General features: G+C 44.1%; 1 protein-coding gene across 1 annotated transcript in view; it reads right to left on the bottom strand.

The window, feature by feature from the left end:
• LOC126282475 (uncharacterized) overlaps positions 1-14,719 on the bottom strand; it is a 392,608-nt gene that overhangs the window by 250,489 nt on the left and 127,400 nt on the right. The window contains exon 3 of the mRNA XM_049982132.1: positions 11,766-11,883. Coding sequence (XP_049838089.1) covers positions 11,766-11,883 — 118 coding nt within the window. The remainder of the gene's footprint in view (positions 1-11,765; positions 11,884-14,719) is intronic.

Here is a 14,719-nt window from a genome sequence, read left to right as displayed (position 1 = left end):
GGATCTGCAGCGAATTGACGCATGGTGCACGGAATGGCAATTGAATCTCAATGTAGACAAGTGTAATGTGATGCGAATACATAGAAAGATAGGTCCCTTATCATTTAGCTATAAAATAGCAGGTCAGCAACTGGAAGCAGTTAATTCCATAAATTATCTGGGAGTACGCATTAGGAGTGATTTAAAATGGAATGATCATATAAAGTTGATCGTCGGTAAAGCAGATGCCAGACTGAGATTCATTGGAAGAATCCTAAGGAAATGCAATCCGACAACAAAGGAAGTAGGTTACAGTACGCTTGTTCGCCCAATGCTTGAATACTACTCAGCAGTGTGGGATCCGTACCAGATAGGGTTGATAGAAGAGATAGAGAAGATCCAACGGAGAGCAGCGCGCTTCGTTACAGGATCATTTAGTAATTGCGAAAGCGTTACGGAGATGATAGATAAACTCCAGTGGAAGACTCTGCAGGAGAGACGCTCAGTAGCTCGGTACGGGCTTTTGTTAAATTTTCGAGAACATACCTTCACCGAAGAGTCAAGCAGTATATTGCTCCCTCCTACGTATATCTCGCGAAGAGACCATGAGGATAAAATCAGAGAGATTAGAGCCCACACAGAAGCATACCGACAATCCTTCTTTCCACGTACAATACGAGACTGGAATAGAAGGGAGAACCGATAGAGGTACTCAGGGTACCCTCCGCCACACACCGTCAGGTAGCTTGCGGAGTATGGATGTAGATGTAGATAACAGACCTCCAGCCAGATGTGATGTTCCAACAGGAGCACTATGGGATTTAACATCTGAGGTCATCAGTCCCCTAGAACTTAGAACTACTTAAAGCTAACTAACCTAAGGACATCACACACATCCATGCCCGAGGCAGGATTCGAACCTGCTACCGTAGCAGTCACGCGGTTCCAGACTGAAGCATGGAAGCAACCAGTCTCCAAAGCATGTAAAGGGATTTTAGCTACATCCTGTAGAATTTAAAACGTGATATTTATTCCTGATCGTATTTGCTAAGGCAAATGGTCATTGTTAGCATCTAAATCCATCTAAAGACGTCAGACAGTTACATCTGCATCTACATGGATACTCTGCAAATTACATTAAATGCCTGGCACAGGGTTCATCGAACCACCTTCACAATTCTCTATTATTCCAATATCGTATAGCGCGCGGAAAGAACGGACTCCCTATATCTTACTGCAGAAGCTCTTATTTCCCTTATTTCACCGTGGTGATTGTTCCTCTCTATGTAGGTCGGTGTCAACAAAATATTTTCGAATTAGCAGGAGAAAGTTGGTGATTGGAATTTCGTGAGAAGATTCCGTCGCAACGAAAAACGCCCTTCTTTTAACGATTTCCAGCCCATATCCTGTATCATTTCTGTGACACTCTCTTCCATATTTCGCGATAATACTAAACGTGCTGCCTTTCTTTGAACTTTTTCAGTGTACTCCGTCAGTCCTATCTAGTGAGGATCCCACACTGCGCAGCAGTATTATTCTAAAAGAGGACGGACAAGCGTAGTGTAGGCAGTCTCCTTAGTAGTTCTGTTACATTTTCTAAGTGTCCTGCCAATAAAACGCAGTCTTTGGTTAGCCTTCCCCACAACATTTTCTATGTGCTCCTTCCACTTTAAGTTGTTCGTAATTGTAATACCAAGGCATTTAGTTGAAGTTACGGCTTTTAGATTAGACTGATTTATCGTGTAGACGAAATTTAACGAATTCCTTTTAGTACTTATGTGGATGACCTCACACTTTTCGTTATTTATGGTCAACTGCCAATTTTCGCAGCATTCAGATATCTTTTCTAAATTGTTTTGCAATTTGTTTTGATCTTCTGCTGACTTTATTAGTCGATTAACGACAGCGTCATCTGCAAACAACGGAAGACGGCTGCTCAGTCTCCCAAATCGTTTATATGGATAAGTAACAGCAAAGGGCCTATGACACTACCTTGGCGAACGCCAGAAATCACTTCTGTTTCACTCGATGACTTTCGGTCAATTACTGCGAACTGCGACCTCTCTGACAGGAAAACGCAAATCCAGTCACATAACTGAAACGAGATTCCATAAGCACGCAATTTCACTACAAATCGCTTGTGTGGTACAGTGTCAAACGCCTTCAGATAATACAGAATTACGGAATCGATCTGAAATCCCTTGTCAATAGCACTCAGCACTTCATATGAATAAAGAGCTAGTTGTGTTTCACAGGAACAAACCCATGTTGGCTGTGTGTCAACACAGCTATTCGCCAATCGGTCCCATAGCTAAACATTTGGACCTCTTGTTGTTGTTGTTGTTTGTTGTGGTTGTGGTCTTCAGTCCTGAGAATGGATTGATGCAGCTCCCCATGCTACTCTATCGTGTGCAAGCTTCTTCATCTCCCAGTACCTACTGCACCCTACATCCTTCTGAATTTACTTAGTGTATTCATCTCTTGGTCTCCCTCTACGATTTTTACCCTCCACGCTGCCGTCCAGTATTAAATTGGTGATCCCTTGATGCCTCAGAACATGTCCTACCAACCGATCCCTTCTACTAGTCAAGTTGTGCCATAAACTCCTCTTCTCCCCGATTCTATTCAATACGTCCTCATTAGTTATGTGATCTACCCACCTAATCTTCGGCATTCTTCTGTAGCATCACATTTCGAAAGCTTCTATTCTCTTCTTGTCCAAACTATTTATCGTCCATGTTTCAGTTCCATACAAGGCTACACACCATACAAATACTTTCAGAAACGACTTCCTGACACTTAAATCGATGTTAACAAATTTCCCCTCTTCAGAAATGCTTTCCTTGCCCTTGCCAGTCTACATTTTATATCCACTCTGCTTCGACCATCATCAGTTATTTTGCTCCCCAAATAGCAAAACTCCTTTACTACTTTAAGTATCCCATTTCCTAATCTAATTCCCACAGCATCACCCGACTTCTTCATGGATTTTAATGCCTACTCCGAACTTTACTTTTGTTTCCTTTACTGCTTGCTCAATATACAGATTGAATAACATCGGGGAGAGACTACAACTCTGTCTCACTCCCTTCCTAACCACTGCTTCCCTCTCGTGCCCCTCGACTCTTATAACTGCCATCTGGTTTCTGTACAAATTGTAGATAGTCTTTCGCTCCCTGTATTTTACCCCTGCCACTTTCAGAATTTTTTAGAGACTATTCCAGTCACCATTGTCAAAAGTTTTCCCTAAGTCTACAAATGCTAGAAACGTAGGTTTGCCTTTCCTTAATCTTTCTTCTAAGATAAGTCGTAGGGTCAGTATTGCCTCACGTTTTCCCATATTTCTACGGAATCCAAACTGATCTTCCCCAAGGTCGGCTTCTACCAGTTTTTCCATTCGTCTGTAAGGATTAGCGTTAGTATTTTGTAGCTGTAACTTATTAAACTGATTGTTCGGTAATTTTCACATCTATCAATACCTGCTATCTTTGGGCTTGGAATTATTATATTATTCTTGAAGTCTGAGGGAACTTCGCCTGTTTCATACATCTTCCTCACCAGATGGTAGAGTTTTGTCAGGACTGGCTCTCCCAAAGCCTTCAGTAGTCCCAATGGAATGTTGTCTACTCCCGGGGCCTTGTTTCGACTTATGTCTTTCAGTGCTCTGTCAAACTCTTCACGAAGTAACATATCTCCCATTTCATCTTCATCTACATGCTATTCGATTTCCATAATATTGCCCTCAAGTACCTCACCCTTGTATAGACCCATTACATACTCTTTCCACTTTGCTGCTTTCCCTTCTTTGCTTATAACTGAGTTTCCATCTGAGCTCTTGATATTCATACAAGTGGTTCTATTTTTTCCAAAGGTCTCTTTAATTTTCCTGTAGGCAGTATCTATCTTACTCCTAGTGAGTGCGACTGCTACGGTCGCAGGTCCGAATCCTGCCTCGGGCATGGATGTCATTAGGTTAGTTACGTTTAAGTAGTTCTAAGTTCTAGGGGACTGATGACCTCAGAAGTTGAGTCCCACAGTGCTCAGAGCCATTCGAATTTTTTTTTTTTTTTGAAGAACCGTGTAAATAACATGTGTTTACTGTGCACGTCCATGTTACTCCACGTTGTTTCGCTATCTTCCCGAAATTTAATGCTTCCAGCAACGATGAATTGATGGCTTCTTTCACGTGTCACATTCTTCACAGGAACAGCACAATCTATTTTTACATACAAGCCACATACAATGTCTCAGAATCAGTCTTAACAATCGATCCCTTCTTCTAATCAGACTGTGCCACAAATTTGTTTCCTCCCCAATTCTCTTCAGTACCCCCTCATTAGTTACGTGATCGACCCATCTAATCTTCAGCATTATTCTGTAACACCAAGTTTCTAGAGATTTTATTCTCTTCCCGGTGAAAGTGTTTATTGTGAATGTTTCATTTCCACCCGTGCCTGCACTCTATACAAATACTTTCAGAAAAGACTTTCTAACACTTGAATCTATATTCGATGTTAACAAATTTCTCTTCTCCAGAAACGCTTTTCTTCCTATGCCAGTCCACAATACGTATCCTCTGTATTTCAGCCCTCGTGAGTTATTTTGCTGCCTACATAGCAAAGTTCATCTACTACTTTTAGCGTCTCGTTTCCTAATCTAATCCCCTTAGCCTAACCTGATTTAATTCTACTAAATTCCATTATCGTTGTCTTGCTATTGTTGGTGAACGTTTTATATCGTTCTTCGAAGACACTGTCCATTCCGTTCAAGTACTCTTCCACGTAGGGGTAAAAGTCGCAGAGGGAGACCAAAAGATGAATACAGAAAGCACATTCAAAAGGATGTGGGTTGCAGTAGTTATTCGGAGATGAAGAGGCTTGCACAGGATAGAGCAGCATGAAGAGCTGCATCAAACCAGCCTTCGGACTGAAGACCACAACAACAGTCATATACGAGGAGTAGGGCCTGGCACACACATCACCACGCTATGTTGTACACTCGGAGAAAGTAACTAATGCCAACAGTTTTACCTGCAGTTCAGTGCAAGCATTAGAAAGTGGCACATGTACCACTCGCCCGCAGTCGATCTGGTTGCTGAGGTAATGGTGAATCTGCTCCCGCGTAAACAGTGAAGCTTTCCGTGCTAAGACGGTACCTACCCAGAAGATCAGATTGTCATTTAGTTCCGTAGTTGTTTTTATTGATCAAAATTAGCACTGAGTAATACTCGGAAGGATTTGCTGGAAGCTGAATTTCACCGTAGAAGCTTAAGCACTTGTATTACGAAAGGGTTTGGAGTTAATTTCGTATTGGCAGAGCTTCGGACGGCGCTTGGGTATTTCGAATCGAAGGGGGGGGGGGGGGGGGGGAATGCGTGAACGTGGGAGGAACAGGAGGTGAGGTGAGGTGAGGTGAGGTGAGCCGGCCGTTTAGGAAGGCAGGTAAGGAATGGAGAACTCGGCCAGAGCGTCGAACTGCGTGCCGTGCGTGGCAGGGGGCCAGACACGCGCCGCGTGCGTGCCCTGCGCGGCATTCATTCGCACGTCTTGTCGCGTGCCAGAGAGAAAGAGAGAGAGGGAGAGGGAGAGGCAGCGATGACAACAGGGCCGCATAGCGTGGAGGTCCGGCAACTACGACGCTCCGCAAAACAGAGATCTTGCAAGCCCCCTACTACACTTTTTTACTGCTGTAGTTGCAAAGACATTTCCAGGTGCAGATGTGGACTCTGACCACAATCGATTGGTTATGAACTGTAGATTAAAACTGAAGAAACTGCAAATGGTGGGAATTTAAAGAGATGGGACCTGGATAAACTGACTAAACCAGAGGTTGTACAGAGTTTCAGGGAGAGCATAAGGGAACAATTGACAGGAATGGGGGAAAGTAATACAGTAGAAGAAGAATGGGTAGCTTTGAGGGATTAAATAGTGAAGGCAGCAGAGGATCAAGTAGGTAAAAAGACGAGGGCTAGTAGAAGTCCTTGGGTAACAGAAGAAATATTGAATTTAATTGATGAAAAGAGAAAATATAAAAATGCCGTAAATGAAGCAGGCAAAAAGGAATACAACTGTCTCAAAAATGAGATCGACAGGAAGTGCAAAATGGCTAAGCAGGCATGGCTAGATGACAAATGTAAGGATGGAGAGGCTTATCTCATTAGAAGTTCAAATGGTTCAAATGGCTCTGAGCACTATGGGACTTAACATCTGTGGTCATCAGTCCCGTCGATCTTAGAACTACTTAAAGCTAACTAACCTAAGGACATCACACACATCCATGCCCGAGGCAGGATTCGAACCTGCTACCGTAGCAGTCACGCGGTTCCAGACTGAAGCGCCTAGAACCGCTCGGCCACACTGGCCTGCCCACGGTTATTCAACCTACAATCATTTTACTAATGAAGTCAAGCGTGATCATGAAGCTATTGATAACTTAAATAGACAAAGAAAAAAATTACTAATGAAGTCAAGCGTGACCATGAAGCTATTGATAACTTAAATAGACAAAGAACTGATCTTCAGTGGGCTCGATAATTCCAGCCTAGATGTTACTAACACTAAAAGTTGTATTTATCGGGCCAGAAGGTCAATTTCACCGCCATTGCTGAAAAAGTTAAAAATTCACTGTATAACTTTAATATCCTGTACTTTTCCACTGAAAGTAGTTTACAACTGCTTTTTAATAGTGACAAAATTTTTGTTGACAGCACCTTCGACTATTGCTGCAGAGATTCTTTAACAGTTATTTATAATTCGTGTTTCGAACAACGGTCAGTATATCCCCTTAATACAGTTGATTTTTTAAAAGTGATTCTTATAACTATCATAAGGAATGAAAATAGTTTCCGTATCGTTTTGAACACCCTGACGAACACTGACATGAACGTTTTATCACGCATTTTTAAACATACCTATGAGTGGTCATATGGAGTCCTACTTTGATATGGTGTCGATGTGGTATGGCGGTATGCAGATGCCTACCCTGATCGTTGCTGTCCACCTCGGCAGGCACTCGTGCAAACAGGCGACTTCAACGTCAAACGGAGGTCGAGGACGAAGACTGCAACTGGCAGAGCACTTGAAGAAGCTGTACTGTCTACGACGCTTTCGCACTGTTAATCTACTGTATGCAGTACCCGATGCTGTGAAATGTGATCACATGCTTCCGCGTTTACCGTTTCCTTAAGCGCAATAAGTGGACGAAAGACTAACTCTGCAAATCATTCGCATAGCGTAACCTACTCCACGCTCCACTGTTGACTCTAAACATTATGGCAAGTAACGTTCTGCAGGCACTCATCAAACCCAAATCCTTCCGTCGGATTGTAACAGGGTGTAGCGTGCTTCATCACGCAAAATCCCTCGTTTCCAGTCACCTTTTTCACTATCTCACCGCTAACCATCAATCACAGAAATGTGTTTAACAGTGAAATTCGCCAAGAGCCGTTCATTTGAGGTGTTATTTTCTTGTTTTTACTACCATTTTCAGCATTCCCCTATGCCATATGAACCGTGGTACTACTCAATTCTTTAGGAAATCAAAATTACTATCTCACCACAGTTATTTAAAGGAAATAGGGAGCCTGGGATCACTGGTGATGGACAAGCTTGTGATTAGAATGAGATTTTCACTCTGCAGCGGAGTGTGCGCTGATATGAAACTTCCTGGCGGATTAAAACTGTGTGCCGGACCGAGGCTCGAACTCTGTCTCGGTCCGGCACATAGTTTTGATCTGCGAGAAAGTTTCAAGCTTGTGATTGTTTTACAATTTTAATTTGACTCAAAACAGACTTTATTATAAACTTCTATTTGCACATTTGCCCTCTTACTGATGCCATATACAAATCTTCACTTTAACTGAATTACATAAAGACGATTAAGAATCATATTTTGCGTCCGCAACCAAAATCGTAGATAGTAGGCACGGTGAATAACCGTAATCAATCGTTCTTGTTTAACCATATCTCAAAAGACTAGTAACACTATACACTTCCAACCCAAAGTTACACAGCCACATAATACCACAACTTCATTAAAAAACAAAAATCTTAAAGTTTAATAAAACTGAACTGCCCACATAAAGGTCCACAGTGAAACATGCTTATACTAAAAATGCACAGTGGGCCAACCAAGGTAAGCCAAATGCTGTGAGCTGACAAACGGAATATCTAAAGGTTTCTCGTTGGTTGGTTGGCTGGTCTGGGGGAGGGGACCAAACAGCGAGGTCATCGGTACCATCGGATTAGGGAAGGATGGGGAAGCAAGTCGGCCGTGCCCTTTCAAAGGAATCATTCCGGCATTTGCCTGAAGCGATTTAGGGAAATCAGTTAAGGGAAATCACGTAAAACCTGACTCAGGATGGCCGGACGCATGTTTGAACCGTAGTGGTGGTAAATTTGGAAATTTGCGCTAAGTTCCTGTGGGACCAAACTGCTGAGTTCATCGGCCTCCAGGCTTACACGCTACTTAATCTAACTTAGAGTATTTTACACTTAGGACAACAATGATACACCCATGCCCGAGGGAGGAGTCGAACCTCCGAGGGGGCAGAGCCGCGCGAACCGTGGCAAGATTCCATAGACCACGCAGCTACCTCGCGCCGCTTGAACCGTTGTCCTTCCAAATGCGAGTCCAGTGTGCTAACCACTGCACCACTTCTCTCTGTAAGGCTCATCGTTCATTAGAACAAGCCGTACTCAGTTATGTTCTGCTGCGTCTATACTTGAGGTTGTGGTATGTGAACAATACGTTCGGTCTATGGCCATGTCGGGAAAAATTGCGATTGTTTCACCTGTACCTCAACTGCCCACATGAAAAAAACAGCTCGCGCTGAAAACAGAGAACAATGTCGGTAATAAGTCTCTGGAATCAGGAGTATACAGAACACTTAACTGCATTCCAGGACATAAGGCTTAAAGGAAACCGACACACAGCAACTCAGTCGCACCATCATCCAGCGCCAAAGAACGCTGTGTTCCGTACTGTGACAGTGGGAGGTCAACGAACAAGCCCCTGCGAAAGGATACAGTACAAGACGAAAGGCGCAGCGAACATACCGTGGATGACGGAATAGGACAATTTTCTGCCACTCGCCCACCCTACGTCAGAGTCGTCAGCGACCGCTACACCTCGAAGAAATTAATGCGTACCTCACAACGACCACAACATTCAAGATCTGCTGTCGCTCATGGACAATTTCGTAGGCGTTCTCCATGCTGCAGCCCATTACTAACTTCGGTCAGAATGCCTCTATGTCGGCGCTCATTTGTCAGAGCTTGATCGCCACGTAGGAATGCGACAGCGCAGTAAGTCGTACAGTAGCCACACACTGCACAGACTGTAGTCGACCAATCAGTTTCCCAGAAGTCCGTTTGCTTGCTCGGCAGTCATCTACGTGGCAGTGAAAACTTAGAGAGACTACTGAGACAATTACATGGCCCAACAGCACAAACTGTGAGGCTGGCTACCCAAGTTCACGACGGTTTGGCAGCCAGCGATTCCAATTCATCGGGCTGCATGTGTTCGCCTACCAGCAGCTCCTTATGACTCGGGTTCAGCTGTATAAACAAGCAGCCACAAGAAAATAACCGCACAGCGTCCAAGTCTTACCACAGGAAAATGTTGTCCATATGGTGCAAGCTGCCGATTCATTGTTGCTTGCTGATCATTTGACAGACTGGCACAAGCTTCCGTACAACAGGTTACATACGCAGGCATCTTGACTGTGCGCTACCCAACGACGTTCCAGAATTACGACAGTGTAAATAAGATGGTATGTAGGTAAGGCCAGGATCAGAACACAGAGGTTTTGTCGTCCTGAGGAGGACCGGTGCAGAGACGATAGAAACGTCGGTTTTTAGTTGTGTGTTACAAAACGACGCGGTACAGAGCCACAAAAAGATTTAATTCAAAGAATAGAGAACCCAGCAATGCCTCATAATTGATAAACATATATGCGAATCGCATATGTATCCTAAATTCCTTGTCCGTTATCTCTCCGTACGTCTGCTCCTCCCCTCATCTCTCTGCGCATAACCTCCTCCATCCTCTGCAGTCTCCTCCTCCCTCCCCCCCTCCCTCTCTATGTCCATTTTCGTCTCAATGTTCAGTAGAGTACCGTGTAAAAATTTGAAGTAAATCAGTCAAGATTTTTTCGAGATTCGTTGTAAAACGCTTCTCTTCATATATATATATATATATATATATATATATATATATATATATATATATTATACATACAGGGTGGTCCATTGATAGTGACCGGGCCAAATATCTCACGAAATAAGCATCAAACGAAAAAACTACAAAGAACGAAACTCGTCCAGCTTGATGGGGGAAACCAGATGGCGCTATGGTTGGCCAACTAGATGGCGCTGCCATAGATCATACGGATATCAACTGCGTTTTTTTTTTAATAGGAACCCCCATTTTATTACATATTCGTGCAGTACGTAAAGAAATATGAATCTTTTAGTTGTACCACTTTTTTCGCTTTGTCATAGATGGCGCTATAATAGACACAAACGTGTAAGTACGTGGTATCACGTAACATTCCGCCACTGCGGACGGTATTTGCTTCGTGATACATTGTCCACGTTAAAACGGACCGTTTAGCATTTGCGGAAAAGGTCGGTAGCGTGTTGCTGTACGGCTATTGTGATGAAAATGCCCAAGGGGCGTCTGCTAAGTATCCTGTTCGGTATCCTGGATGACATCATCCAAGTGTCCGCGCCGTTCGGCGGATAGTCACGTTATTTAAGGAAACCGGAAGTGTTCAGCCACATGTGAAACGTCAACCACGACCTGCAACAAATGATGATGCCCAAGTAGGTGTTTTAGCTGCTGTCCAGGCTAATCCGCACATCAGTAGCAGACAAATTGCGCGGGGATCGGGAATCTCAAATCCGTCGGTGTTGACAATCCTACATCAGCATCGATCGCAACCGTACCATATTTCTATGCACCAGGAATTGCATCGTGACGACTCTGAACGTCGTGTACAGTTCTACCACTGGGCACAAGAGAAATTACGGGACGATGACAGAGTTTTTGCACCCGTTCTATTTAGTGACGAAGCGTCATTCACCACCAGCGGTAACGTAAACCGGCATAACATGCGCTATTGAGGAATGGAAAATCCACGATGGTTGCGACAAGTGCAACATCAGCGACCTTGGAGAGTTAATGTATGGTGCGGCATTATGGGAGGAAGGATAATAGGCCCCCCATTTTATCGATGGTAATCTAAATGGAGCAACGTATGCTGATTTCCTACGTAATGTCGCACAAAAAAGGTCAACCAAACCGGTCGATCCGATCTCAAACGATGATCTTCCACAACTGATTTTAATATTTCCGATGGATTTTCCAAAAAATGTTGTTTCATCCAAACATCGTTCTGACAATTTTGAGCACAACAAATACAAAAGTGAACCAACTTCGTAGAGCCGTTCTTAATTGATGATATATCATACATCCGACAACTGATGTTAATATCTGAATTTTGCGATGTATTTTCCAAAAATGTTCTTTCATAAAGACCTTTCTCTGACAGTAACGGACACAGCAACAAAAAATCAACCAAATCGATCACGCCACTCCCAGGTGATAATCTTTCATACATGAGGCAAACGATTTTTATTTTATATAGACACACGTCGCAGAACACAAGTAAACTAGTGGTACAACCTAGCACTCTCACAGCTACGAAAGTTGAACATGGGCGGCGGCGGCCGGCTGGCCAGGCGTTTCGACAGGCGCGTCCGTCGTCAGGGCGAGGTACTCACCCCTGGGAGACCCACAGCCCCTGCAGCCTGGACGGCCAGTCCTCAGTCGCCTCGGCGCTGTCCTCGCCGCCCGCGCACTCCCACGCGCTCTCCGAGACGTCCCAGGGCTCAGCGCCGCCTGCACACACACACGTACACTTATGCGATAAAGAAACATCTCAGTGGACATTAATCGGGACACCGTCCCAATTCTGCTGCAGAGTTAGAACAAAACAATAGGGACTATTCCTTTATTTTACCATAACAAACTGTTTTCTGTTGTATAAGAAATTCTGTAATTTTCACCACCCACTGCGTTCATCGATCATCATTAGATGACATGTAGTTAGAGACGTTCAAATCAGATTTGATACCAAGTTGGCGCTGATAGAGGTACCTAAAATTACAGCGTGCTTCACAATTCATTTTACACATTTCTAGAGGTTGTAGAGCGGACTCAGTAGATCAAGTTTTACATAGAAACCCATGTCCGCAGAATTCACTCGTATTTAATGTGGTATCATAACAACTGTTCGATATGACGACCACCAAGTTCGGTGTACACTGTCTATCTGCACATCAAGTTCGCATAATAAACTCTGTCCAACATGCGTGATGTATGGTTAACCACTTCTGCCACAACCATGATCCGTGCAACCAGATCTTCCTCTGAATGGACAGGGCTCTCGTAAACAAGACTCTTCATGTAACCCCACAAGACAAAGTGTATGGGTAACCACTTCTGCCACACCCATGATCCGTTCAACCAGATCTTCCTCTGAATGGACAGGGCTCTTGCAAACAAGACTCTTCATATAACCCCAAAAGACAAAGTCCTGGTCCTTCCTGACCGATGCACCTCTCCCTGTAGACTATGTTCAAATGGTTTCTGATGCGAACTGCAAAATGTACTGCTGCGCCTTAATGCTGGAACCACAATTGGTGCCGAATGTCCAGTGGCACATCTTCCAAAAACTCCGACAGCACTTGTTATATGAATGTCAAGTACCTGGTAATCGTTAGGTGAGGAGGAACGGCATACAGCCCAATCACACGACCATTGCAGATATCTGTCCAAACATTGACGCCAAAGCTTCTTCGTGTACACGAAATCTTCGTTTACACGAGCCTCTGGGGTTTTATTGATCCGAAATGTGGCTATTTCGAGCCTTCAAAACACCTTGCCTGTTTAAATGTGGTTCGCCGGTGAACAAAATTCGCCTTGGAAAGTCAAGAAAATCCACTCACCGATATAAACCTAAATACACAAACTGACACGTGGCACAAAATCCCCAGAGATCGTGGCGTGTACCTCCTGAGGTTGATCTGCACAACTTGCCAGACAGACGAGTGAGACACAAGCAAGTCACGTGCAATGGCTCGAGTACTTGTGGCTGGGTTCCCTTCAACTTGATGAATCACTTCTTCGTCCAGTACGACAGTGTACCGCCTTCTTGAAGCACCACAGTTTGCTCTATCACTTGTGAATTTTCCACTGACCCGAAGTTCTTCTACACTGGCAAACATGGGGTGGGATAAAGTAGACACGATTTGGAAAGTACTCGTGGTAAGACGTTGAGCCCTCTTCCATTACGGAGAGCTTCACCGTAAATCAACAACATATCAGTGTACTCTGTGAAAGTGTACTCAGGCATTCTGTTAGTGCAGTACAAGTCACCGTAATATAATCTGACGCGCCACCAGGAAGCATGAAAAGAAGGCAGATGGAAATAGAGGACATCAGTAACATCGCGTCATAGTACCATGTTTGAATGTGGGTTTCCTAGCATAACGAACTAAGAAACATCCAGCTCTATTGATTAGCTCTTGTTTTTCTTGTAACATGGAAACGAACCGTTTTCGGACGTGTGTGGCTATGTAAAACTTGATCTACAAAGTTCCCGCTACAACCTCTAGAAGTGTGTAACACGAATTACGGAATACCCCGTATATCAGGCGAGAGTGTGTCAGAGGAAGATGGAATGATCTTGTATTATTATTTTACTAGCTCATAACGACATGATTATTAGAGTACATCACACAGATAAAATATTAAATGCAATCAATAACCGCACATCACCTATTGGGATATTTTGTGATCTCTCAAAGGCTTTTAATTGTGTGAATCATGAAATTCTTCTAGATAAGCTTAATTATTGTGGTATGAGTGGGACAGTGCACAAATGGTTTAATTCATTCTTAACTGGAAGAATGCAGAAGGTTGAAATTAACAGTACAGATAGTCTACAAAAACCAGCAGAGTTCTCTAACTGGGGAAGTATCAAGATGGTGTCCCACAGGGTTCAGTCCTGGGTCCATTATTATTCTTAATATACACTCCTGGAAATTGAAATAAGAACACCGTGAATTCATTGTCCCAGGAAGGGGAAACTTTATTGACACATTCCTGGGGTCAGGTACATCACATGATCACACTGACACAACCACAGGCACATAGATACAGGCAACAGAGCATGCACAATGTCGACACTAGTACAGTGTATATCCACCTTTCGCAGCAATGCAGGCTGCTATTCTCCCATGGAGACGATCGTAGAGATGCTGGATGTAGTCCTGTGGAACGGCTTGCCATGCCATTTCCACCTGGCGCCTCAGTTGGACCAGCGTTCGTGCTGGACCTGCAGACCGCGTGAGACGACGCTTCATCCAGTCCCAAACATGCTCAATGGGGGACAGATCCGGAGATCTTGCTGGCCAGGGTAGTTGACTTACACCTTCTAGAGCACGTTGGGTGGCACGAGATACATGCGGACGTGCATTGTCCTGTTGGAACAGCAAGTTCCCTTGCCGGTCTAGGAATGGTAGAACGATGGGTTCGATGACGGTTTGGATGTACCGTGCACTATTCAGTGTGCCCTCTACGATCACCAGAGGTGTACGGCCAGTGTAGGAGATCGCTCCCCACACCATGATGCCGGGTGTTGGCCCTGTGTTCTTCGGTCGTATGCAGTCCT

This window comes from Schistocerca gregaria, chromosome 7, assembly GCF_023897955.1.
Source record: "Schistocerca gregaria isolate iqSchGreg1 chromosome 7, iqSchGreg1.2, whole genome shotgun sequence".
NCBI classification, from domain to species: Eukaryota; Metazoa; Arthropoda; class Insecta; order Orthoptera; family Acrididae; genus Schistocerca; species Schistocerca gregaria.
Note: the sequence above shows the minus strand (reverse complement) of the source record. Positions and strands in the feature narration are given on the sequence as shown.